The sequence below is a fragment of the Delphinus delphis genome, chromosome 11, assembly GCF_949987515.2.
Source record: "Delphinus delphis chromosome 11, mDelDel1.2, whole genome shotgun sequence".
Classification (NCBI taxonomy): domain Eukaryota; kingdom Metazoa; phylum Chordata; class Mammalia; order Artiodactyla; family Delphinidae; genus Delphinus; species Delphinus delphis.
The window spans coordinates 88078581-88105722 of NC_082693.1; the positions used below are offsets into that span (position 1 = coordinate 88078581).

The 27142-nt window shown below is 45.7% G+C and overlaps 1 protein-coding gene across 2 annotated transcripts in view; it reads right to left on the reverse strand.

Moving 5' to 3' along the window:
• SYN3 (synapsin III) overlaps window positions 1–27142 on the reverse strand; it is a 456321-nt gene that overhangs the window by 301958 nt on the left and 127221 nt on the right. For both annotated transcript variants that reach the window (XM_060025558.1, XM_060025560.1), the window contains one exon: window positions 2649–2805. In XM_060025558.1, coding sequence (XP_059881541.1) covers window positions 2649–2805 — 157 coding nt within the window. The remainder of the gene's footprint in view (window positions 1–2648; window positions 2806–27142) is intronic.

The following is a 27142-nucleotide window of genomic DNA, read 5'->3' on the forward strand; positions in this document are numbered from 1 at the left end:
AGTTCATTCTGTGCCCAGCACTGTGCCTTAATATTGGGGCAACACACTGAACACGTAGACCAGGCCTGGAGGAAAGACTGCCTGTGGGCAGATGGTTGGGATAATAATGTCTTGCTGGAGGGAAGTGAGGGGGTTATGGGACCTGGAAGAGGGACAGAGTGGGGGTGAGGATGACTCCCTGGAGCAGATGACATAAGAGAAGGAAGAGGGCACTCCAGGTGTGCAGTGAAACAACTGTGTGCTGGAGACACTCAGTGGTTGCCATGGCTGTGGCCTTGGGTGCAAGGGACAGTGAGAGAGGAGGCTGGAGAGTGATCCATTACAGACCACCAGGAGCCTTAGAGGCCAGACAAAGAGCTGGGAATTCACCCAGAAGGCAAAGGGGAGCTGCTGGTGAACAAAAGCAGGGAAGAGAAAGGTAGACGCTGATCACGAAGAAGAAATATGCTGCAATGTGTGGCCTAACGTGGATGCCCAATGGCTAGAAGAGGAGCTAAGTCTTGTGCCAAACTTACTTTGGGGTAACTCAACACTAAGAGCTCACAAAGAAAGAACAGGTAACTTAGGAACTTTTGGCATCACGCCAGGATTGGTCTGTAGATTCTTGGGCTGTAACCTGCAGCTGTGGTGCAACACGGTGTCAGTTTAGTGGGCTCGAGGGATCTCAGAAATATGGAAAATGATGGGAGGGTCCCTCATTCTACAGATAAGGAAACTGAAGTCCAGAGAAGGAGAGTAATTCCATAATCAAGCAGGAGTTTTGGATATGCCCAGCTTCACTACCTCCTACTGGCTGCATGATCCTCAGTTTCCTCATCTGTACAATGGAGATATTAGAAACACCTACTATCAGGGTGGTTCAAGGATTAAATATAATATGCATGTGAAGGGCTCAGAGTGCAGTTAGTGCTAATAAATGGTAGTTGCTACCATGACCATGACTATGTGGGAAAACAAGGAAGGTGAACTAATACTACCTAGGACCTTTCTGGGATGTTGCAGGCCTAAAAGCTTGGTTAGGGAAGAATGAGAAGGAGACCGGAGACCAAAGCCTTGGTAACAGTGGTTAAAGACTATCTATATCTATTAAAGTAATGCATGTATGCATTCAATAAATACTGAGTGCCAGCTCTGCAGAGACCTCGTTCCTAATACTAGGGACAATAATAGTTGTTACCATTTTTTGAGTATGTACTTAATGCCACCCACCATTCTAAGTACTTTACATGTATTAAGTCATAACCCTACCAGGAGGGCCCTATTCTTATCATCCTTTTACAAATATGGAAAATAAACTCAGAGAGATCAAGCAAGTTGCACAACGCTAATCAGCTCATAAATGGAAAAGCCTGGACCTAGGCAGTCTGGCTCCAGAGCCCATGTTCTCAACCACTGCCCTACCACCAGGAGACCATGCAGAGAGACAAGAAAAGAAGAGATGAGATGGCTAAGAGCTTCATAGAGCACATCCTACATACCCCCCAACCTCTACATTTCCTCTTCCCCTTCTCTGCTTTGTTTTCCCCTTGACACTTATCATGTCATATTAAATATTTGGCATGTCTATTTACATACTTCATGTGCCCCTGCTCACTACAATGTAAGATCTGGGGATTTTGGTCTGATTTGCTCACTGCCATGTTCCTAGAACTTAGGACAGTCCCTGGAACATAGTAGGTGCTCTGTTTGTTGCATGAATAGATTATTTCAAGTAGGGGAGCTGGATAATACAGATGAATGAATAAACATATCATTCTAGGTGGAGATAAGTATTTGGGGAAAAAATAAAGCAGGGTAAGAAATTTGAGAGTATTTGGGGAGTGATGGGGTGATATTTTAGGAAAAGTCTCTCTTACAGGTAACATTTGGATGGAAAGGCATATCAAATGAATGAATATGAAACTAATGAATAAAAGTGGGAGAGGAATCGAGCATTAGGGACTGAAGAGAGATGACTTCAAGTTGGGTTTCACCCCTCCCTGGCTCCATGACCCTGGGGAGTTCCTTAACAGCCCTAAAGCTGATCTTCCTTTTCTGTAAAATAGAGTAAGGATGCTCACTTCACATGATAGCAATAGCGTGAGCACCAGGCAGCACAGATTTCTAGTATATATTAAGTGCTCAATAAACAGTGCTGACCTTTAAACAAAAATGATGACATGCTCAAATATTAATAAGAGCAGTAGGGTACCCCCTCTCACCACTAATATTATTATAACATAACACTGTATCACAATATGCTATATAATATCATTAGGTAATAACTACAAGAAGGAGTTTGGGATCTAAGTTGTTTATTCAGTTGCTTTAAAAAGACTCCTTTTAGGGCTTCCCTGGTGGCACAGTGGTTGAGAGTCCGCCTGCCGATGCAGGGGACACGGGTTCGTGCCCCAGTCCGGGAAGATCCCACATACCTTGGAGCGGCTAGACCCATGAGCTATGGCCGCTGAGCCTGCGCATCCGGAGCCTGTGCTCCGCAACGGGAGAGGCCACAACAGTGAGAGGCCCGCATACCGCAAAAAAAAAAAAAAAAAAAAAAAGACTCCTTTTATTACTGGGCCTCCATGCTGGGGAATGGGTCCACTTCAGGGCTGGGAGGCCAGCCACGCCTCCCCCTTCATTCCCGGTCAGCCTGGCCCAGCACCTACCACCCAGGGCTTGCTGCAGAAGTTGTAGACGGAGTAGAGGGAGTTGACGGCAGGCAGCCCTCCATACTGGAGGCCGATGACCAGGCTGCGGTAGTCTTCACCCAGGGCCATGCTGTAGGCATGCTGGCGGACAAGGATGAAGTCCGGCTTGAAGGATCTGCCAAGAGAGGGGCCGGCAGCAGTGTTACATACCTTGCATTGATGGAACAATCAGGGCAACAAGCCACAGCCTGCTGGGGATAGCGCCTCAGTTCAGAATGCAGATGGGGTGTGGGAGTATGGATGAGGAAGCTCAGATGCAAACACACAGCAACTGAAAAGTAAAAGGACTGAAAACAATTCATACTTTCTTCTATTCCTTTTTAAGGTTGTTTTCTAAATTTTCTATATTGAACAACTATTTCATTTGCAATTGGAAAAAAATGTATCAAACAATTCAGTGAATATACTGTGATTTTACTAGGCACTACGGTGGATGCACATGTTACTGAGTCGTCACAACTGCCCTGGGATGTGGGTATTGCTGCCATCAACTCCATCTTACAGATGAGCACCCTGAGGCTCAGGAAGATCAGGTCACTTCCGCAAAAAGACACACTGCAGGTAAGTGGCAGGGCCAGGTCTGTGTAGCCTCACAACCCTGGATCTCAACGATGGTGCAACATGGTTTTCTTCTCATATATCTCCAACGGTGTCTTGTCCCTTTCAAGTAACAACCTCTGGAAAGCAGCAAGAGTACTGATGTGATGGCCAAGAACATGCCAGGCTCTTTGCCAGGTCTCTCCGGAAATAAGATCCTGATTAATGCTCACAAGCAAACCTGGGCAAGGTTGGGACTATTTCTCCACCTTACAGATAAGAACACTGCAGGTCAGAGAAGTTGTGAACTTCCCCAAGTCACAAAGCTTGGAGGCAGGAGAGCCACGTTTGACCTCAGGTCATCTGGCTCCAAGTCCACACGCTCTTCCTTTCATCACACGGCTCCAGGTGGATTCACACGTTGTTTTATTCACACTGCCAAGGATCCACCTGTTTCTGGATTCCTCATTTCTAAGTCACACGAGAAAATCAGACTCACAGTAGGCAGGTGGTTTATACTTAAAATGGTGTGATCCATCTGGCTCATCTAGAGTCAGACACTTAGCTTCAAATAAACTTTAGTTCTTTAAAATAATTCAAATATAAATTAAAATGACTCTCAAAGGGAAAAGACTTGCCCCCAGGGAAGACACTTTTTGAATCACTCTGAGCTTGGGCCTTATGGGGCTTGCCCCCAGGGGCTGGCACCCAGGAGCAGGCGCGTAACAAGGACGTGTTGAAGGAATGAATGATGTACATAAACATCACCTCCTGTTCCCAAAGGAAAGGGCAAGGGTCTCCCCGGCTAAGTTGTAACTCGTCCTGAGGGCGGCCACGTGGACGGTGACATCTGGGTGTGGGTGGCATTTGCTCATGGAAGCAGTCAGTGATGTCACTGTGGTTAGGGTTGGCGTTGGGCTAGAAGCTTGGGACCTGCTATGCCTACAGTCCTGTTACATTCTTAGAGGTGAACCAGTTCCACCAGTGCATTTTACAGATGCGGAAACTGAGCCCTGTCGCCGGGCAGTGGCATGCCCCGGGTCACTCAGCAAAACCATGGCACAGCAGGAGGTCGCACCCACTTCCCTGCTTTCCTTCTGCTCTCTGCCCTCCACTTTACAGTGTCTTACAGCAACAGAGATGGAAGGTGGGATGAAGGGGTGTGTGTGTCTCTCACAGGAATATGAGGACCAAAGGGAGCACTGACTTGTAAGACAACCATTTTCTACATTTATCTGATTTTTAAAATAATATATGTTCATTGTGGAAAAAGAGAAAAAACACCCTTGGAAAACACAAAGAAGTAAACAAAATTACCTGTAATTCTCAACTCAGAGAAAATTCTAATAACCTTTCTATGTGTTTCCTTATATGTACATTATGATCCACTAACCTATTTTCATATATATAATATGCATTCACACTCATAATTGACTTCCTGTTTTCTGTTAATTATGATTTTGCTATTTTCCACATATCGCAGTATATTTTCCCTACCAAAATATCTTCAAAAATATCATTTCTAATGGCTACCTAATAATAGTGCACCAAATGGATACACCATATTAAGCCAATCATCTATTATTATCAAGTAGCCTCTTTCCAATATTTCACACATGCACATCTTTGTACACAAATCAACCTCTTCATTTAAAACTATTTCCTTAAGATAGAGTCTGTGAAGTGGGATCATTGGGTTAAAGGGTATGAACTTTTTTAAAGGTGCTCAAAAGAGTACCCCTTTTTAAAGGCGCACAGCACCACAGCACCTGACAGCAAGCTCCTCACCGCAGGCTCACCAGCACAGCGGTCTTTAAAAAATACATTTTTCAATTTATAAACCATTTCCCCCAAAAGATACTCTGCACCCCACTGCTGTTTTAGTTCTCATTTTTCTGATTTTAGTGAGATCGAGTACTTTTATTAACCATATGCATTTTCTTTTCTGTGAAAGTTTGCTCACATTTTTCCCCATTAAAAAAGAAATGGGGCCTCCCTGTTTCCTCATTGATGTGAGCTCTGTGTTAGGGAGGCTGCCCTTCATCTGTCACACTCAGTAATGTTTTTACTAGTTGCTTGCCTTTTTTTTTTATGGCTGTGAATCTTAAGAAAATATGGAAACACATTTTCCATTCCCCCTGAGTCTTTTCCTTTTGATTTCTCTCTCTGCTTTGATGCTCCGAGGGTCCTCCAGGGCCCCAGTTCTGACAGCACGATGCCCCCTCTTCCTGGCAGTGTAGTTTCCCTCACAGACAATGGTGCTAGCACACTTGGTGCCTCACTAGGGCAACTTCACTCTGCTCCAGGAGGAAATAAAGTCTTGTGCTGGGCAGCCTCCTAGTTTTTCACTGTTTGTGGAGAACTCATAAGAAGAACACAGCCTGGGGGTGGGGGTGGGGGAATCTGGCTATCTAGAAAAAGGAGGTGCCCTTCCCAGACCACCTTCCAAGAAGAGTATCCGATGGCCTGTCTTGGGATACTCTGACCCCAGCCCCAGGTATTATGGTGCTGTCTTTCCAGGCTGTCTAGAGCTCACCTCTAAATCAGATCTTTCTTACTCTTTGAAATAAAGTAGTGGCCACCTCCTATTTGTCTTCCAGGATTTGGGAATCTACCTCAAGCTTCCATATTCCAAGTGCTCTTTTAAAATTATACATCAACTCCATGCTCGAAACCCTCAGAAGTCTTCCCTCTTTCTGATGACAGATCCTCACCTCCTTACCATGGCTACAAGGTCCCTGCCCACCTCTCCATCCTCATTTCTACTTTATCCCCTCCCTCACCTCCACCCAAACCACACTGACAACGGCTCCTCCCTCTAATTCTCAACCTTGATGCTCTTTTCCCAAATTGTTCATGGGTGCCTCATTCTTATCACTCATTGGCTCAAATTCATTTCCTGAAAGACACCTGTCCTGTTCGCTCTATTGAAATTTTCCCCAACCCTCATACTGCCCTATTTTCTTTTCTTCACACCTCTTATGACAATTGTATTTCTCCTGTTTATATGTTAAGTTGTTTATTGTTTGTCTCTCCCCTCTAAAGATGTCAGCTCAATGAGAACAGGGGACCTGCCCAACTTGGACAAAATAGGCCTTATCAATATTTTTAAATGAACAATCAAGTTAATGAATTCATGTACACATGAAAGAATGAGTGAACACGAAGTGGAAAAAGGAGTGACCTCTTTCCTTGTGGCCCTAGAGAAGAGAATCAGGATTGATGGCCAAAGTAGCCAGGAGATAACATGTGGCCCCTAATAACCAGGGGGGTGCCTTACAAGGTAATGAGTCCTGTGTTCCTAGAGGTATGTTAGCATCACCAAGAAGGTTTTAACCCCAGAGAATGAAAGTCAGACCCCATGCCTGCTTAAGATTCTCAGATACAATATGTGAGAAATAAACACTCTCCATGTGTAATGTATCACTGCAAACCCGGCATGTGTCACAGTTCAAATTCTGCCACTGGTTGATGCACAGAATGCACAGTGTCCTTCCAGACAGCCTGGGATACAAGGGATTTGCATGGAAAGCAGAAAAGTTAGTGACTTCGGCACTTAGTTCCTCCCTCCATACCCAGCACCCAAGGTTCTCTATCCAGTCAGGGAACAGCCACATCCTGCATGTCACCCCAACACCCAAGGATGTGGTCAGTAGCTTCTGGGCCTGACAGCAGACCAAGCATCCCTGTAGAGGCTGAGATCCTGAGATGACTGGGACACAATCCCTGCTTTCATGAAACTCACAGTCCTAGAGGAGCTGGGTGCAAAGCTAAAAGATAAGGATTTGCTAAAAGAACAAAAGAAAAAGTGAGTGAGTGAAATAACAGAGGCATGTATGAAACACTAAGGTGGCCCTCTGTCTGGGGAGGGTGTGGACGAGTGTGTGCTGGCTGGGTCATGGAAGAAAAGTAGGGGTTTGTCAGGTGGACAGGGTTTTAAAGGTTTCCAGGTAGAGGGAATGGCACCTGCAACTGCATGAACGAACCCCTGAAGTGGGGGGTGTAATAGACTGTGCTGGTTTTGTTTTAGCTTCTCAGTAGCCTTCTTTGTGGGGGGAAACAGACTCCGTGATAAAGTCCTCTCCAAACAGAGAACCACATTTCCCTGGGCATTAACTGGTCTAAGGATTGTGTTGCTGATGTAAAATGGGCCCGTCGCAATCCTCTTCTGAGGGGCCAGCTAAGCTGGAGTGACGTCATGTGGGGCTGATGAACACCGTTTTCCTGCTCCATGGAGGGATCCCACCTGTACCAGAAGTGCCACTAGGAACAACACAAGGAGGGAGACAAAAGCCTGCCTGCATCACTTAGCCCCTGGATCCTGACACCAGAGCCATCTTTATCTTCTGAGTTATGTGAGCTATTGTCTCTTTTGCCTACACTAGTTTGAATTGGTTCTGGCGCTTCCCATCACTATTGCTCTGACTGATACTGGGAAGAAGTGGCAAAGTTTGCAATTGGTTGCACGGCCGGAGTATGAGGTCTGATAAGGTGGTGGCAAGACATGAGGCTATAGGTAGAAATTCCCAACAACTCTCATGACCCCTCCTGCTCTTCTGTCTCCACAGACCCACTGGTCCCACACCCTGTGTCTCTCATGCCTGAGCAAGAAGACCTCCTTCAGTCCCAAACAAGTTGGCACATCCTGGCTGGAGGCTGTACTTGGGTTTTCCTGTTATTTAGACTTAATATGAGCTATATTATTTGGGTTTCTGATCCCAGGTCTTTCTCAAAAGTGGCAGTCGACATTGGAGAGGAAATCAAAGACAACATATAATTAAATGGTAGAGTTGGGACAGGTGACGCATTGCTCGGAGATTATTAGGTGATCCAGGCAGCGTCAAGAGGTAGGGGGCCAAAGGCTGAGTGACTTTTAACCACTGGAGAAGTGTAATAATTCCCTCAATATGCAGAAGCCTGTGGTGGCAAGAAAACATTTTTGGCTGGGCTTTGCCTGGGACCTAAGCTAATAAGCAGAAGCCTCATTATTCTCAGCCACTTGACTACTATTTTGTAACAGTCCCCTGTTCCCGGGAGAGCCAGGCTGACTAAGGGTGACAATGTTGCTAATTTTGGTCACATGTTTACCCATCACACTCAGACCTAACCCCAGCCACACCTGGGAAGGCTCTGGACTTCCTAACATCTGAGTCCACCAGCAGAGACTTCAGGTGTCCTTGTAACTTCTCCACATTTCTCACAATCCTTCCCCATTCCCCTCCCCCTCTGAAAAATTCAACCTCAGGTACCAAATCTGTGGGAAGGAGACCAAGAGAACTGAGGAAGCACGCAAAAACAGGTGTCCTGAGGAAAAGGGGAGGGGGAATGGCCACACTCCTGAAGGCTTAGGGACCATAACCTCCAGCAAGGACAGAACAGAGGAGATGTGCACACTTGGCAGACGGAGGGCTTTGAGTGGGCGATGTGGAAGGACTTTGGGAATTAGCGATGCTTCCCACCAGTCTGAGGACTGCAACAAATTAGTCCAGGCCGAAAAGAAAGTAGGTGGCAGCCAAGCAGGAATCTGGCGAGAAGCAGACAACAGGATGCTGCAGTGAGGTCTGGGGGGCCCGCACAGCAGCTGCCAGCTGCACGGCGTGATGACGGTGGGGAAGGGGCCCGGCAGGGTTTATGAACAGCCAGGCTCTCTGATGAATCCTGGGGCTCTCTTTGTAAACTACTAGGAGGTTAATAAAACACAGACACGAGTTGCTGGAGGAAGTAGGCTTCCTTGTCTCCCTTCTCAGCCTCAGAATCTCTGTCTCTTTACCCTAGTCTCTTCCTTCCCTTTCATTTCAGAGAAGGAGTCCTTGCTGCTCCATCCTCCTCCTCCATCACCCTGGGGATCCCACATGTTATGGGTTGAATTGTGTCCCCCCCAAAAGATACATTGAAGTCCTGAGCCCCATTACACGTGTGTGTGTGTGTGTGTGTGTGTGTGTGTGTGTGTGTGTGTGTGTGTGTGTGTGTGTGTGTGTGTGTGTGTGTGTGTGTGTGTGTGTGTGTGTGTGACCTTAATTGGAAATAGGTGTTTGCAGATTTAATCAAGTTAGGGTGAGTCATACTGGAGTAGGGCAGGCCCTAATCTAATGACTGGAATCTTTATAAGAAGAGGTAAATCTGGACACAAACACAGAGAGGAAGAGGAAAATGCCATGTGATGAAGGAGCCAAAGGTTGGAGTGATGTGTCTACATGTCAAGGAACATCAGGGATTACTGGCAACCAAGAGAAGCCAGGAAGAGACAGGGATGGATCCTCACCTAGATCCTTGAGAGGGAGCATGGCCCTGCTGACACCTTGATCTCAGACTTCCAGCCTCCAGAACCGAGAGAATACACTTCCGTTGTGTATGTCGCCCAGCCTCTGGTACTTAGCTACTACAGCAGCCTCAGGAAACGAATACTCTGCACACCCGCAATATTTCCTCTTTCTAGCAGCTTCCTGGCTTTCTTTGTTCTTGTGTGTATCCATCCACAGACCCCTCCCCACTTCCCAAAACAACAACCCCGACTCCAACAATAAGAAAACCTGCGCTTCAAAGGTTGAAAATGAATGACAGTAATGTTCATATTTACGTAAAAGAGTTAACAAATCAACAAAAAGAATAATGCATGGAGATTTGTTTGGAAGGATGTTCACCACAAATGCTAAGCTGGCTATCTCTGTAGGGCGGGATGGAAAATGGGGGTTTTTACATTCTTCTTCAGACTTTTTGGTACCATCTGCATTTAAAAAAAAGAGCACAAAGCATTTTTACAACTAGGAAAAAACAATGAGGTTTATCTTCATTTTGGAAAAAAGCGATAAATCTAACAATGATGTAACATCATGGAAAACGCTTATGGGACAATTTCATGTGACATAAAACAATAGAAAAGAAAATCTGTGTAATGACTAAAGCACTGTAAAAATGATAGGCCTGGAAGGGGAGCGGGAACATTGTTAATTTGTTAAGGTGGTGAGGCTGCAGGTGATTTCTTTCGTTTTAAAAATTTCCTTTTTTGTTATCATGTGGTTTGGGCAATAACCAGAACTTTTGATTGGCATAAATAAATAACTGAATGTAAAACAACCCCCTTCACTTGGCCTGGCAGCCATAACTAGCCATTCCCCCACTTCCTCCAGTTGCTACTGTCTGTGCCTGCTAGCCCCAATTCCCACATACCCATCTCCATCTCCCTCTGCATCTGGCTGCCATTCCCCTTTCCACCCTAGTGAAATCACACTGAGATCAATCCGAAACGCCAAACTCCAGGATCAAATGGACTCTGCTATGCCCTCAATTTCCTTGATTTCTAATAACAGCTAATGTACAATGAGCCTCTATTCTAAGCCCTCTGCATATCTTCAATCAGTTAAGCAGCTGTTATTTTCATCCCCATTTTCCAGATAAGGAAACTGAGGCACAGAGTGGTTACGGAACTTGCCGAGGTTACACAGCCGTTGTTGGTGGAACCACGAGTCAAACCTGGAAGCTGTTGGCTCTAGAGAAGGGTTTCTCACTCTTTGCACTATTGACCTTTGGACCTGGATAATTCTTCCTTGTGGGGGCTTGTCCTGTGCATTGTAGGGTGAGGCACATCCCTGGCCTCCACCCAACAGATGCAGTAGCACCTCCATGCCCAGCTGTGACAACTAAAAATGTCTCTAGACATCGCCAAGAGGCCTCTGGGGGGCAAATTCACCCTGGTCCTCGTGGCCTCTGTAGCATGATCCTCATCGTCCCTGCCCTAAAGACGCTCTCCCCTTGCTTCCCAGCTGCTTCCTCCCGGCTCCTCACTGTGTCTTCTCCCCCACTGTGGCTCTTCTCCAAGGCCCAGTGTTGGTTCCCTGCCCCATGAAATCGCCTCCATTCAGTGGGTTCACCCACCTTGTCCTCACAGGCAAAGGTGGAACAGAGCACGTCCTCTGCACCAGGAGTCATTTTTAGGCTTTTAATTACGTTAATCTTTAATCCTTACAATGACCCTATAGGAGGGAGATTATCAATAGCCTTATTTTTCAAGAAACTAAGGCACCAATAATCCATAAAAATATCGAATCGCTATGTTGTATACTTAAAACTAATATAATATCGTAAGTCAACTATACTTCAACTGAAAATAAATAAATAAAAATAAAGTAAATAACTAAATAATAAATTTAAAAAAAGAAACTAAGGCACCGAGAGATGAAGCACAACAAAAACAAGGTCCTCATGAGACCTGAGTGCTTCAAAGCTGATGTACATAGCCAGTGTGCTACCAGCACCATCCTTAACACCTCAGATTCACTGTGCCTGGACCCTAAGTCATCAGCCTCCCCCAGTGTGGATCTCCTGACTTCTGTTAAGGCACCTCCCATCCCCCCAGGAACCCAGGATCTGTCACCCTGAAGTCATCTGCGATTCTTCTCTCTGACCCCCTATGTAGGGAGCTGACTTCCCGCTCCAGAAGTGTACAGGGTTTCCTCCTACACTCCCACTCCCCACTCTCACTCTGGTTTTCCCTCCTGTTGCCTCATGCCCAGGACGTCTCAGCACACCCTTAGCTCCTAAGCCCTGGTCACAAACCCCTCCTCTTGCTCCTGTGCAGCACAGAATCCAGACTGCTGAGTGCTGAGTGTGACGTGACCCCCTGCCTCTGTCCCCGGATTCCCAAGCTAAATGCCAACAGGGCCCAAGCAGGTAACATCAGGCTAGGGGAGCGGCCAGTCTTTTCTAGCAGTGTCCTTGGTGGTCTTCTCCTAACACATACTCTGTTTCCAAATTAAACACGGGAACATTCTTCATTTCCACAATGTTCTCTCCAACCTTTTTTAGGAGCAGGCACGTCCCCTACTCTACCTTTCATTTTCCCACTTTTGATAACGACTTGAGCGCTAGAAACATTTTGTCTTCCTGTAGGAGAGCACAGCCTCTATGACAGACAGCAGCTAACGCAGGCCTCTGTGGAGAGCTGGGAGAAGTGGGGACTGGTGAAATGGAAAACAGCCTAAGCTCTAGACGTTACGGCCTCCTAGGGACGAGGTCCCAGGTAGCCCTAATGCCTTTCTAAAGAAGCCCAAATCTGGATATTTATAAGAAATTCTCAGTTACTTAAATGCTGATGGCTCATTCAAAAATTTCTAAAAATCACCATGCACCAAAAATAAATAAAGCAGGACTGCTATGGGAAAAACTCCAATGAAACTCAAGGCTGCACCTATAGGGGGCAATTGTGACCAACTCCAGCATATGGTGGCCACATGGAAATACTTGGTCCAGTCTTACCAAATCCTCTGATTTTCAAATGTAGCCAGAAACCTGCCTTTTATATGAAATCTTTTTGTGTGAAATCTCTCCTTTTAAAAAAATATGGGACCACATTGTGTGTACAAACCAAAATTATCTGGACGGGGGGATGTGGCCTGAAAGCGGGCAGTGCATGTTCTCCAACTTAGGGGGGGAAGGTCCCTCTCCCGCCTCCACCCTCATCTACATCCCACTCCTGCGCTAATCTTGAAATCCTGCTTCCCTCCTGCCACTCTGATGTTCAAAATCCTCCAGCAGCCTCACTGCCTACAGGTGGGAGTTCATACTTCTTCCCCTGGGGCTCAGTGCTTCCCAGAAAGTGGCCTGGGCCTCCTCTTAGCTCCGACACCTCTGTGCTCCTAGGACGACCTTCCGCCCAGGTCCATGGTCCTGCTGACCCCACTCTCATCTTCCATCCATTCATACTGCACTCTGTCCACACCACTCCCCATGCTTAGGAAACTGCCCTTCAAAAATTCCAACTCAAATCCCACTTCCTCACAATTTCTTCCCATCCTCCATTCCTGTCACCTTCAGGGTGTCTGGCTCATGTGGAAATTCCTCACACAGCATCTCCTGACAGCTCACGAGTTGTGGTCTCCTACTTAACTTTTCACCTGTCCCAGGGTGCCTCCATCTGGGGGCCGGGTTCTTGCCTTGCCTCTCAAGTCTCCTCTCCACGTTGCCCAGAGACATTTTCATAGGACACACACCTGAGCGTGTTGCTCTCCTGGTTTTGGAGGCTGCCCACTGTGTACAGATTGAAGCCCAACTGCTATAGCATGACACAGAGAATCCTGAGTCTGGTTTGATTTTAAAAGATCTAATTCTCCAGTTCCACTGTGGTCATCTATGGTCAAATAGATGATATGCATCCTATACTTCAGCCACACAGGACTCCAACTATACCCGGAAGCCACGATCTGTCTCACCTTTTAACTCTATACATACTTGGGAAAATGTAAAGGACAGCAGACTATTCAGAGAGAGCACTGTGGAAATTAAGAATATTCCTATGTATTTAATATGGTAAAAAGTGAGCCCAGGAATGCTCTTGCTCACCTACCTGCACTTACTGGTCTTTCAAGGCTCACTCCTTTTTTTTTTTTTTGCGGTACGCGGGCCTCTCACTGCTGTGGCCCCTCCTGCCGCGGAGCACAGGCTCCGGACACGCAGGCTCAGCGGCCATGGCTCACGGGCCCAGCCGCTCCGCGGCATATGGGACCTTCCCAGACCGGGGCACAAACCTGCGTCCCCTGCATCGGCAGGCGGACTCTCAACCACTGCGCCACCAGGCAAGCCCTCAAAGCTCACTCTTAATCAGTCATTCCCTGTAGAATGGGCTGGTATTACTTACTTCCTGGGATGAAAGTTAACCAACACACACACACACACTTTGAAAACTATGAAGGTCTCTGAACAACCAGGGGCTGTTGCATATGTGTGTATACCACGCCCCTGACTGCCTGGCAGGTGTCCAGTACTAGTAGGTGCTCAGGACATGCATGTGGAAATGGAGTGTGCTCTGACTTCCCTTCCCAGGGTCCTGGCCCATGAAAAGTCAGCAGCACTTCAACAACTAGCAGGGACGAAGGACCCCAAGACAGCAAAAGAGCATGAGGAGCGGTGGGCAAAGCATGGCGTAGTCTAGTCCCAGTTCTGCCCCTGACTTGCCGTGGGTCTCTGACACTGCTGCTTCTCCTCTCTGGGCCTCAGTTTTCTCGCTGGTAAAAGGACAGTTGGGCTAAGTGAGCTCCAAGGGCCCTTCCTAGGGTAACTGCTTCCAGTTGCAGCCTTGGAACCAAGGCTTTCGTCACCAACCTCTCTATCGCATCTGTCCGAGCTCCCTTGTGGCATTCTGTCATGTAGCAGTGGTTTATAAGAATCACGGTCACTGACTATCGGGTACTTGCTGAGTGCCAGGCACCCGCAAGGGGCTTTTCAAGCCTTATCTTATCGAATCCTCACATAAAGCCCCTGTGAAGTGGGTCCTTGTCTTGTGAGTCCCCTAAAAGAGGTGCCCAAAACAGGCTTCCAAAGCCTATGATTCATGGAGGGAGGGTGTGCTCGAGGAAAAGCTGTAAGAGAAGCAGGACAGGAAGGTGAAGGGGCTGAGGATGGATGTAGCTGTGGGGAAGCCTTGGCTTGATGTAGCTGTGGGTAAGCCTTGGCTTGATCTATAGAAATTTCTGGAGCATAAATAGTCCCATGGAGTTGTCCCATCTTGAGGAAAGAGAACTGGGCTTTTGTGTCCCCAGTATCAGTCAGTTACCAGCTCCCCTGATGGGAGGGGGAATGGCGGCCAAAGGAGATAGCCTTTTGGCTGTCTCAGGGATGCTGTTACCATAAGCCAAAGGCTCTGGAGAAGGCCAGAGGTATAGCCATTACCACAGCACTCACAGTGCTGGGGATGGCTGCACTGGCTGGCAAAGGGGGTCTGAGCAGAGAACCACAGCATCTATACAACACTATTATTAGCCCATTTGGCAAATGGGAAAAACCGAGACGAGGAGTGGTTAAACATGCTCTCTGGGTCGCAGAACTATAGAGCTCTGTACCATTAAGTACAAATCACATCTCCCATAAGCAGTCCCCACCCCTGTGGAGCAGGACTCATGGGCCTCTGTTTTCCCGGCACCCAGAACAGTTACTGCATCCAAAGGGTGCTGAGGTGTACCTGGAATAGCTGGGTTTGTGAGGTGCAGCTCGCCATGGCTGTGGGGTCTCAGGGTACCATGTGTCTGTGAGGCAGGGAGGTTAGCCCTCACCCCACGCGGGGGCCAGGGGAGCGTCCTGCTCTCTGACAGCTGCCTGGGCTCCAAGCCCTGTCAGCAGCCTGCTCCACGCTGGGGCGGGCCTCCTGCCAGGCTGCCACTGCGGGAAGGGGAACATTATTCATCAGGGAGATAAGGCAGCTGATGAGAGATGGGCCTCAGAGCAGCTGTTCCTCACCAGTGGCTGGAGCGGATGCTAGAGAAGTGGAGGGGAGGGGAAGATGGGGGAAGCCCATTTTGAGATAAAAAATGATGGTACTGCTGGGGGGTGACGGGAGAGCACATTTCCAACTGAGACTGGGTGCTAGTATACACTTATACCCAAGGCCTTTCCCACAAATATCTGTGCCTGACGAACCACACGTGTGCCTCTGTCAGATTAACTATTGAACAAATCAGGGGGTTCTCTCATCAGCTCACTCAGCAAGAAGTATCCACCTGGAGGGGTGCATAGTTCCCAGAAAGACGTCTTCCCCAAGCTTACAGTCCACTGAAATAGACTTGGGGCTAAGGGAGGCTGAGTGCTCCTGGCTGGGCTACAGCCCTAAATCCTCATTTCCTGCCTCCAGGGCACTCGAGCAGCAATGACTTCAGGGGCCCTAAGCCCCCTTCCTGCAGCTCCCCTGGGACTCTCCTCTCAAAGCTAGCCCCTACAAGGTGGAATTCTCCCAACTGAGGAGCAAGTGTGGGTGAGGTTTCTTTATCTTTTTTTGTTTGTTGGTTTATTTTTTGAAAGGAGCCATTAAAAAGGGCCCCAAGGGTTTCCTGGGAGAGGAGAGAGTTGGGCGGATCCTCTGCGGTGGGAAACGGGCTCCTGAGGGTCTCCACTGACGCACCAGGCCACCCCTCCCACCTCCTCCCCTGAGCGGCTGTCACCTTCCTTTCTGACCACGCTGGAGGGTTTCCTCAGAAGTCAGGCTCTCCCCTGTCCCATGTCCTGCAGTGCACCTTCCCACCTTGGCCCCCTGGCTAACCTTTCCTTTTCCTTAGCAGGCAGAACAGGGAGGTGTGCATACAGGGGTCTTTAAGAGCCTCTGTGATATTACACTTTTCTTTATAAACTAATCTAAAATAAATGCTGCAGAATGTTGATTTGACAAGCAGGGTCATAAGCACACGAATAACAACAGGTAATGTTTATTAAGCACATGGTGCATGTGAGGAAATTTTGCCTTTTAAAGAGCTTTACCTTAATTAATCCCGACAATTACCTCTAGAGGCAGGTGATTTTTAAAAAAACTTTTAATTTTATATTGGAGTATAGCCGATGAACAATGTTGTGATAGTTTCAGGTGCACAGCAAAGGGACTCAGCCATGCATTTACGTGTACCCATTCTCCCCCAGACTCCCCTCCCACCCAGGCTGCCACATAACATGGAGCAGAGTTCCCTGTGCTGTACAGTACATCCTTGTTGGTTACCCATTTTACATAGAGCAGTGTGTAAGTTTTTTTTCTAAATAAGACAGAGGCACAGAGAGGTTAAGTCACCTCTCCAATGTCCTACTGTGGAGCCAGGGAGCCTGGCCCCTCACCACCTCAGTGTATGGGTGTTTGTTATACTATTCTCTGAACTGCTCCTGTGCTTGAAACAGTTTAGAACTGTTTTCTTTAAAGATCTGAAGTAAGTATGGCAAAATGTTAATATCTGTTAAATTGGTGTGTTCAACTCTGCTTAAAATTATTCCAAACTTTAAAAAATATATACGAATATTTCAAAAGAAAAAAAGCCTCAGTGCTGTTCCTTCTGGAGCCCCCTCCTCACCCCCTCCTCAAAGCTCTCACATTTCTGTGCTACTCTCCATTCTGACTCTTATCACATCACATCCTAGCTGTTGATTTACTTCTCATTTCTCCTTCTAGGCCGTGAACTACACCAGGGATGATGCTGGATTTATATCTGCATTTCCAGGGCCTGGCCTATTGCAAGGAATCTAGATGCTCAATAAAATCATTAAACTAATGAAGCTACTCCGGGGGCTCCCATGGGTGAGGACTGAAGTGCTGATGGAAGAGAGGCTGCAGGGGGTGGAGGGACAACTGTGGGCCCTGCTGTCCCTGCTGGAGACATATGGCAACAATTTTAGGATGATCACCCAGTCAGGGTTTCCAGCATAAATGCTTCCAGCTGCACCTTCCACTGTGCACAGGAACTTCTTAAGACAGGATTTTGGCTGCTTCCAGCTCAGCTCACAGGCCTAATCTGAGAAGTGGAGGGCAGCTTGCAAGGAAGTCATCTGGGTTTTACCCATTGTGTCTCCATCTGTGACCCTTTGCTGGTTTGATGGTTGTCAGGTGAACCCTCTGCAATGTGGCTTTTTTACTCTAGGTTGGGGTTCTCAATCTTGGCTGCACCCTGAATCACCTGGGGAGCTCTCAAAACTATTCACACCTACTCCTTCCCCTCTTCTCTCATCCCCAGATATTTTGATATGATTGGCCCCAGGCTGGGGATTTTTAGAAGCTCTCCAGGTAACTGTAACAGGACAGCCAAGGCTGAGAATTCCTGTTAGGTGCTCTTTGCTAAAAAGACAGCTGCCACCAGGTGAACTGTGATGACTTCTTCATCAAGAGACATTACTGAGCATCTATTATGTGAAAGGCATTGAGGAAGGAAGGAGTTTGAGATCTCCGGCCCACGGAGCAGCTGTGTCGAGGGGAGGAATTACTTAGCCGGTTTCAGCATGCACAGATCGCACAGCCAGCCTGGGAATGGTAGGGTGCTCGTACCCACTAAGCCCATGTAGGGCATCACTGATTGATCACAGGTAACTTCCTGCTGAGTCCATAGTGGTGGTCAATAAACACCTGTTGGACAAGAAAGCAAGGTGGGAACTACATATACAATACTTAGGTAGCTTTCCTCAAGGTTCAGCTGGCATGGAATTACTACTTCCCTTGCTGGGTGGGACTTCACATATACTCAAACCAGCTAAGGAACACATCAACACGTAAAACTAGGTCTGGCTGAAACTGGGCAACATTTCTAAGAATTTAAGTATACTTCTAACAAATGTCTAACATTGCTGATGCATGGACTACTCTTTGGGGACCACTGGTTAAGGCCCACACTGGCTAAGCACACGTAACTCATTTAATCCTTTCAATAACCCCAGAAGTCAATTAGTAGATTGTTTAGGACATGGACTTTGGCCCAAGCCCTGGTTCTACCATTTAACAGCTGTATGATCCTGGAATACTAGTTAAAACTCCTGTGCCTCAGTTTGCCCATCTATAAAAAAAGAGGATAGGGCTCCCCTGGTGGCGCAGTGGTTGAGAGTCCGCCTGCCGTTCATGCCCCGGTCCGGGAAGATCCCACATGTCGCGGAGCGGCTGGGCCCGTGAGCCATGGCCGCTGAGCCTGAGTGTCCGGAGCCTGTGCTCCGCAACTGGAGAGGCCACAACAGTGAGAGGCCCGCGTACCGCAAAAAAAAAAAAAAAAAGAGGATAACAGTGACATGCACCTCATAGTGCTATGAGGACTGAATCTCTGCCAATCCAGATAAAGAGTTGAGGTCAGTGTCTGGCACACAGCAATCCCAGATAAATGTATGCTAGCTAAATATTGATGCTGGTAGAGTTTATTTGTGAGACATGCCAGAGTTTCCGTGTATATATATATTTTTAAATTTCTTTAGGGACTTCCCTGGTGGTGCAGTGGTTAAGAATCCGCCTGCCAATGCAGGGGATGCAGGTTCGAGCCCTGGTCCGGGAAGATCCCACATGCCGCAAAGCAACTAAGCCCGTGCGCAACAACTACTGAGCCTGCGCTCTAGAGCCCACGAGCCACAACTACTGAAGCCCACGCCTCTAGAGCCCGTGCTCTGCAACGAGAAGCCACTGCAATGAGAAGCCCAAGCACCGCAAGGAAGAGTAGCCCCCGCTCGCCACAACTAGAGAAAGCCTGCACGCCGTAGCAAAGACCCAACGCAGCCAAAAATAAATTAACTAAAAAAATTTCCTTTAATATCTTGAAAATAGATCATCTCATGTATATGAGGCTATACACAGCAGCCCTGCTGCAAACCCACCCAATCCTTGATGCTTTTGCCCTAATACACTGATCTTGTGAGCCGTTTCCACGTTGCTGGTCCACCACCACAGCACATAGCTTCTTACAGCCCCACCATCCCTTACTGTCCTCAGTGGGGCTATCTATAGTGAAAGTTCTGTTTAGTGTCTTGCATCTAATTACCAAGTTCCTTTCCTGTACCACAACAGTCCTGGCAATGAACTTCAGATGTTTCTCCATGACCACATACTTCAAAGTCTTCTGTATACTGTTCTGACTCATGTTCTTCTACTTAGCATATCTTGAAAATCACTTCATATCAGTACAAATGGAGATGCTTCTTTATTTTTAATTGTGTCTCATTATATGGCTCTACCCTAATTTACCCAGCCAATTCCCCACAGATCGACAGTTTTTTTCTGATCTTCAACTATTCACAAGCATTTCTAAGAATGAAACTAATCTTAGCATTCACACAACGTATAACATCAATTGCCTGCCGACTGATGAATGGCAATTTTGAATGTATTGTAGTACATACAATTGCTTATAAGAATTTTATGCACCATGGAATTGGGTGCAAAAAATGTATTTGACAGTATCTGCTTATACCTTCTGTATGCAAGATGGTTTTGGCTGCAAATAACAGTGATGACTAAAGCAATAAAGAAAATGTATTACATTACTGAGATGGGTGGTCACAGGGGTGAATGAATCAGAGGCTCAGTATCACCCTTAAGGACTTAAATGCTTTGTGTCCTTCTCACTCCTATTCTCAGGGATAGACTTTTGTCCTCACACTGTCCCTCACATCATCAGTGACTCATCCCAACTCCCAAGTTCCCACTCTCATACCTTTCAGAAAAAGCCCCTTCCTTCTTAAAAAAGCAGCTTGGTAGATTTTCCAGAATCCCCTGGCAGGTACCTCTCAGGCCTCACTGGTCAGAACTGCATCTCAGGCTCTTTCCTAAACACACCTCTCTCAGTGGGAACAGAGTGATCACAACTAGCTGAAACAAACCAAGATTCATCCCCTGGCACTAGAAGGGGTCTATGTTTCCTTGAAGTATATGGCCAACATCTGGATAAACTCAGGATTTAGGAGGCAAGAAAGAAGGCAAGCAACCAACAGTATATGGCACACCTTCTGAAGCCTTCATCTTCAGACCATACATTGTTCTTTTAAAGAACTGGCTCATAGGATTATGTGTTTTAAGAGAAGAACATTGTTAAGCGTATTTACAATGACACATATGGATAAATTTTAAAATGCAATTTTAACTCTTAAAATCTGCTACAAGGCTTTAACAAGGTCTGGCAGACCTAGTGGTACAAAGAACTCTTGACTTGAAATCAAAAAACACAAGATTGAGACTCTCTGCCACTTCTGCGAGACCTGGGGAATATTTCCTCAGCTTCCCAGGCCGCTGTTTTCTTCTTTGTGAAAGTGGCAGCAAAGGAAGACAGAATGCACTTGCAGTTAGACCTGGCTTAGAATCCTAGCTCCACCAGCTGTGTGGGTATGGGCAAGTTTTGGACCCCAGTTTTCCTCATAGGTAAATGGTGATAAAAATGTGAAATTCAGAGTATAGTTTTTAAAATACTTCAAAAAATATTTAAAGATATACTTCCTAGAAGTATGATTTACACAAAATAAAATGTACCTATTTAAAATAAAATGTACAGTTTGATGAGCTCTGACAAATGTATAAACCCATATAACCATCACACAGGTCAAAATATATACCTCTATCACCCTCCAAAGTTGCCTTGTGCCCCTCCTACAGTCAACTCCCTGACCCATTCCCTTGACCCTAGGCAACCACTGATCTTTCAGTGACTATACATTACTTTGCCTGTCCTAGAATTTCATATAAATGTAATTATAATGTATGTAGTCTTTTGTACCTAGCTTCTTTTGCTCAACACAATGTCTTTGAGATTCATCTGTGTTGTGGAGGATGGACTAGGAAGTAACCCACCTGACCCCGACCAACCTCCCGGTGTTCATGCCCTTATATAATCCCCTCCCCTGAGTGTGGGCAGGACCCGGGACTTGTTTCTAGAATATGGCAAAGGTAATGTGATGTCACTCTCATGATCATGTTACAAGTCTCTATCTTGCCAGCAGACGCGCTCTCTTTCTCCCTTGTTTGTTTTGAAGAAGCAAGCTGCCATGCTGTGAGAAGAACTATGGAAAGGTCCAGGTGACAAGAAACTTTGGGAAGCCTCCAGGAGCTGAGGGTGGCCTCTGACTGATAACTAGTAAGAAACCAGGGCCCTCAGTCTTACAGACACAAGGAAATGAATTCTGCCTACAACTTGCATGAACTTGGAAGTGGTTCCATTGTCAGTTAAGCCTCCAGATAAGAACCAAGCCCTGGCTGACATCTTGACTGCAGTCTTGCAGAATATCTGGCTAAGCTGTGCCCAGACTTCTGACTGACAGAAACTGTGAGATAACAAATACGTGTTATGTTATGTCAGTAAGTTTGTGGTGGTTTCTTACTCAGCATAGATAAGTAATGCATATCTCTCAGTAGTTTATTCCTTTTTATCACTGAGAAGCATTCCATTATGTGGATATACCACATTTTGTTTATCCACTCAACAGTTGATGGACATTTGGGTTGTCTCCAGTTTGGGGCTATTATGAATACAACTGCTATGAAAATTTGTACAAGTCATTCAGTAGACATGTTTTATTTCTCTTGAGAAAAAATGTAGTAGGAGAATAGCTGGATTAAATGGTACATATATATTAATATTTAACTTTGTAAGAATCAGCCAAACTATTTCCCAAAGAGGTAGTACCATTTCACCCTCCCACTGGCAGTGTTTGAGAGTTCCTGCTGCTCCATATCCTTGCCAACAGTTTGCACTGTCAGTCTTTTTACTTTGACATCTCATACGGTTTTTATCTGCATTTTCCTAATGATTAATGATGTGTGGCATTATTTCATGTGCTTATTGGCCATTTTTTGTATCCTTCTTTTGTCAAGTGCCTGTTTAAATCTTAAGATATTGCCATCTCATAGGGTTGTTTTAAGAAAACAATACATATATAACATGACTGGCATTTAATAGACACAAAATAAAAAAGAGTTATTATTATTTGTATTATTTTTAAGAGAGGGAGTTCTGTGATTCTATAAAGATCCCACAGAATATACTTTAAATAATATACCCTGAATCCTTCTCCTGAAGAAGGGGAGGAGGAGAAAGAGAGAGAGGTTAAATAACAGAGAAGATGGAGCAGGAATGCAAGAGCCCTCAGGATTTGAGCTGGAAGACTTCAGGGGCAGGAGGTATTGCCTGGTTTAGGGATGATCAGGAGTTTTTCCTTAGAGATACTGAGGTTGAAAGGAAAGCTGGCATCCAGGTGACTTCACTGCAGAGCTTTAAACTAGGGAAAGTGCTAAAGGCCTCGCTCTCCCAGACCTGCCATCCAAAAGGGTGCCAAATACCTCTATTTAAAGCAGCAGAGATTTCAAGCATTTTGTTGCCATCTGAAGTCTATTAGTTCCTGTGTTAGCCCTGCAGTCACTGGGTGGGGGCTGGAGGACAGAGCTAAGCTTGTGCAAGGGGACACTGTAGGAAACTTGGAACAACTCTCTCTCAGAGATGCTAAAATTAGCACATCTCCCTCCTCACGGCTCCTCCTGCCTCACCTCTACTTACTTACCTTTGCCCCAAGATCCATTCCCTGGATCTAACTAAACACCCTTGCTTCAGGGGGCCTTGAAAGCTTGGTTTTCTGAAGCCTCTGAAGAAGGGTAAGGGCAGGAACTGTGTCCAACAAGCTTCTCAGGGCCAAATCCCTCCCCCCGCCAAAGGAAAAACAAAGTTTTATAGGGATTTTTCTGTTAATTAATATGACATGTGCTTACTTAGGTACAGAAAATATCAAACAGCACAGCAACATATAAAGAACACGGTAAAAGAACGCAGTAGTCCCAAAGTTCAGGGACAATGTTTATATTCCAACAATTTCCTCACATATTTTCAATATGTAAATACACATATACATACATTTCTAAATAAAATGGAAATTATACATCTATGCCATCCCATAATCCTTTTTCAATTACTATTTCAAGGGATCTCTGCATGCCTAAATGTAAACATATAGACCTTTTTATTGATTGTATATTATCTTGGTGCCTATTTAGATTTTTAAAAATTATTACATTCAGTCCTGGGAAGAATGGCTCTATAACTATATCTTTTTGGACTTTTAAACTTTTTCCTTACCGAAAACCTTTAGTAGAGAATGTACAGGGTCAAAGGCTATAAACATTTAAAATTATACTGTCCTCTAGAAAACTCGTGTTAACTTTCACTTTTATCAATAGCTTATTGGAAGGCCAGTTTCCTCTACCCTTCACAAACGTGAAGTCAATCTTTTTAACCTTTTTGATTCTGAAAAAAATATTTCCTGGTTTCCCTCATGTTTTCTTTGATAGTTATTGAAATTTAGCATCTTTTCACTTAATGTTCACAGGCCATTTCTTATTATATTTAGTGAATTATATTTCTATCTATGCTTATTTTTATGTTGGGGTATTCATCTTTATTGATTTATAAGAACTATTTACATATGGGGGGAGTAATCCTTTGCCATAGTAGTTTCAGTATTTTCTCCAAATTTTTCACATCTCTGAGTAGGCTTTTTTTCTCCCAAGGGAGCTGTGGTGGCAGCCAGGAAGTGTTCTAACTCTCTTGGCTCTTACTGTTCCACTGGTGTGAGATGTATCAAAGCTTCTTTGTGCTTCCTGGGGTGGAAGGAAGCTAACACAACTTGAAATCCACCCTCTTGCTAGTGTGTGTGTCTTCTTGTCCTGTGGAGGGTGTCTTCTCCTGCTTCTGGACCTGAACTCGAGCTGGAATTTACACCATCAGCTCTCCTGCTTCTCAAGCCTTTGGATCGGGTTGGAACTCTACTGTCAGCTTTCCTGGGTCTCCAGCTTGATGACTGCAGATCTTGGACTTCCCAGACTCCATAATCATGTGAGGCAATTCCTTGTTTATATATATATGTATTTATATACGATATATAATATATTTATATATAACAATATTTATAATATATTGTATGTATTAAAAAATAAAATATATTGTATATAAATATACAATATATTTAGAGATTGCTCCTATTGGTTCTGTTTCTCTGGAGATCCCAGACACTGAGGTGTTGAGCCTGAGAACAAAATGCCAATATGCTAAGGATGGGGGACAGAAAGACAAGAAGAGCCTGGATCCCTGACAGCAATTTCTCTTACTGCATCCATCTGGAAACACCTACATCTAGACCCTTATTATGTGAGAAAAAGAAATGTCTTTATTGCCTACGCTGTTACATGTCAGGTTTTCTGTTACACGCAGTGAAAGCATTCCTGACCCCCCCAATTATCTCACATCTCTGAGCCTCATTTCCCCAGGTTACACAATGAGAGAAAGAATAGAGAAGGGAATGGCCTTAAATGAAACTCACAAGCATTTCCCAGTGCCTCCTAGATGCAGGGTTCTGAGCACGGGGCTCCAGGTGGGGCAGCAGAGTTAGTGGCTAAGAACGGGGACTCTGGGGCCCGATCACCTGGCTTGGAAGCCCCGCTCTGTGTGTCAGCTTCCTTGTCTGTAAAGTAGGTATCGTAAGAGTATGTTTAATACGAGTTGCTGGGAGGATTAAATGAATTAATCCATGTAAGGCACTTAGAACATTACCTGGCATGTAGAAAAATGCTCAACAAATGCTAAAAATTAGACATGGGTCAGCCCTTCGGAGTTTAGAGTCTAGCTTGGAAGTCAAGAAACATGTACATACAAATATGACTCTGAAACTTTAAAGATGCACACTCATAATTGAAAGAAAAGGAAGAATCCTTTTACTTCTTTCATTCTAAAGTAAAGTGAGCAGCTTCTTGTCATAAGAGATAAGAGGCTAAAAAACTTAATTGCCTTCATGGAAGATTTAGATAAATCAGTGGATGACAAAACCATAATAATATGTTAAAGAAAGAAGTGAGGCATTTTGGGATCACTCCAGGATTTGAATTAATTGTATTAATATGAGATAGCAAAAGATAATACTTCAGGGCATTTTTTTCTTAGTTCCTAAATCATTTTCATGAATTTGCACAGCTTTGTGAGAAAGGGGCAAATACTACATAAAATTCGTTCTGAACCTGACTTCGTTTTGCTCCTCACCTCATTTAATAATGAGCGTAATTCGCATTTTACAGATGAGAGCCCAAAGGCTTCCTGTGAGGCTCACATGAGATGAGGCAAGGCGACACACTCACTCTCTAACTTTTCTAAAAGTTTTAAAAACTGCATGAGATTATCACCGTGTGGGGACTCAGAAAACATATATTCTTCAGTGGTGTCCCACCCTACCCCAGCCCCCTGGAAAGAGCCCCATATTCCTCCTGAGGGCCCTGTTTAACCCACTTCTCTCTCAGGCGCTTGGGCTGGGGGAACTGCCCCTCAGAGAACCCTCTATGGCTCTCTTTGGGTCTCCAAAATCTTCGTCTCTGAGGCCGGGGAGGTTGTGAAGGACCTGCTCCTGACCCCACCCCGGCCAAGTCACCTGCCCACCCATAGAGCACACGGGCCCTTCAGGAATGTGATGAGAGCGTGGACCTGGCTCCAGCCTCTGTGAGACAGAAGTCAGAACGTTGCTTTCCTCTCCTCAGAGGTCCCAGATTCCTGAAGCATGAATCTCCCTCTAATTGTCTGAGATCTGAGCCCCACCCTTGGGAAACACCACTAATTCAGGGAGGTGCTTCTTCCTAAGCAGGGCTGTGCTGCAGGATGCTGTTTTAGGGCATTTCTTCCCAGGACAGGGATCCTGGCTTTCCTGAAGCAGAGCTCTCAGTCACAACAATTACAGTTGCACATCAGGGGGTTCCCAGGATGCCCCAAAGGGCAGGGATTGTGAACCTGCTTCCACCTCTCTCTCCCTGCAGAAATAGCAGCAGGGAAGCCAGTCACACCTGGATTCAAAAGGGTTGAGAACACAGGCTCTGGAGCCAGTCACCCTGGGTTCAAATCCCAACTCAGGCACTTCCTAGCCCTGCAACCTCAGGCAAGTCACTTTCATACTTTGTGACTCAGGTTCCTTTTGGAAAATAAAGAGAACACTACTTACTTCATAGGTTGTTAAGAGAATTTGAGTTCATGAAAAGTGTCCGGTGTATAGTAAGCACACAATGAATTTCAGCTATTTTTATTATTTACCCTGTGATTTTGAGTAAGTCTTGAACCTATGTGGGCCTCAGTTTCCTCATATATATGATGGGGATACTAACACATGCCCAGTCACTCTCTTTTTTCCCTTTGGTAATACTCATCACACTTGTAGTTACTCATCTGATGTTTGTTCACCTGTCTACACAGCATATGCTTGCAGCAGGGCTTGGTAGAGTACCTGGCACATAGTAGGTGCTCAAAAAATTTCACCGAGTGAAGGAACGGTACTGTTTTCAAGACTGGATGAAACCATAACAGGCAGTTCAGTCTGACTGGAAGAACGCTGAATTTGCTGTGCATGCATTTCTGTGTGTGTGTGTGTGTGTGTGTGTGTGTGTGTGTGTGTGTGTGTGTGTGTGTGTGTGTGTGTGTGTGTGTGTGTGTGTGTGTGTGTGTGTGTGTGTGTGTGTGTGTGTGTGTGTGTGTGTGTGTGTGTGTGTGTGTGTGTCTGTCTTTGGGAGGGAGGGATTTGGGCTGTCAACCAACAGGGGCTGTGTCCCAGCTCACTCCTTACTATCTGTGTGACCAAAGGCAAGTAGCTGACCTCTCTGAGTCTCAGTGTCTTCAGCTGTAAAATGGAGATGGTGGTATTGACCTGGTTAGGAA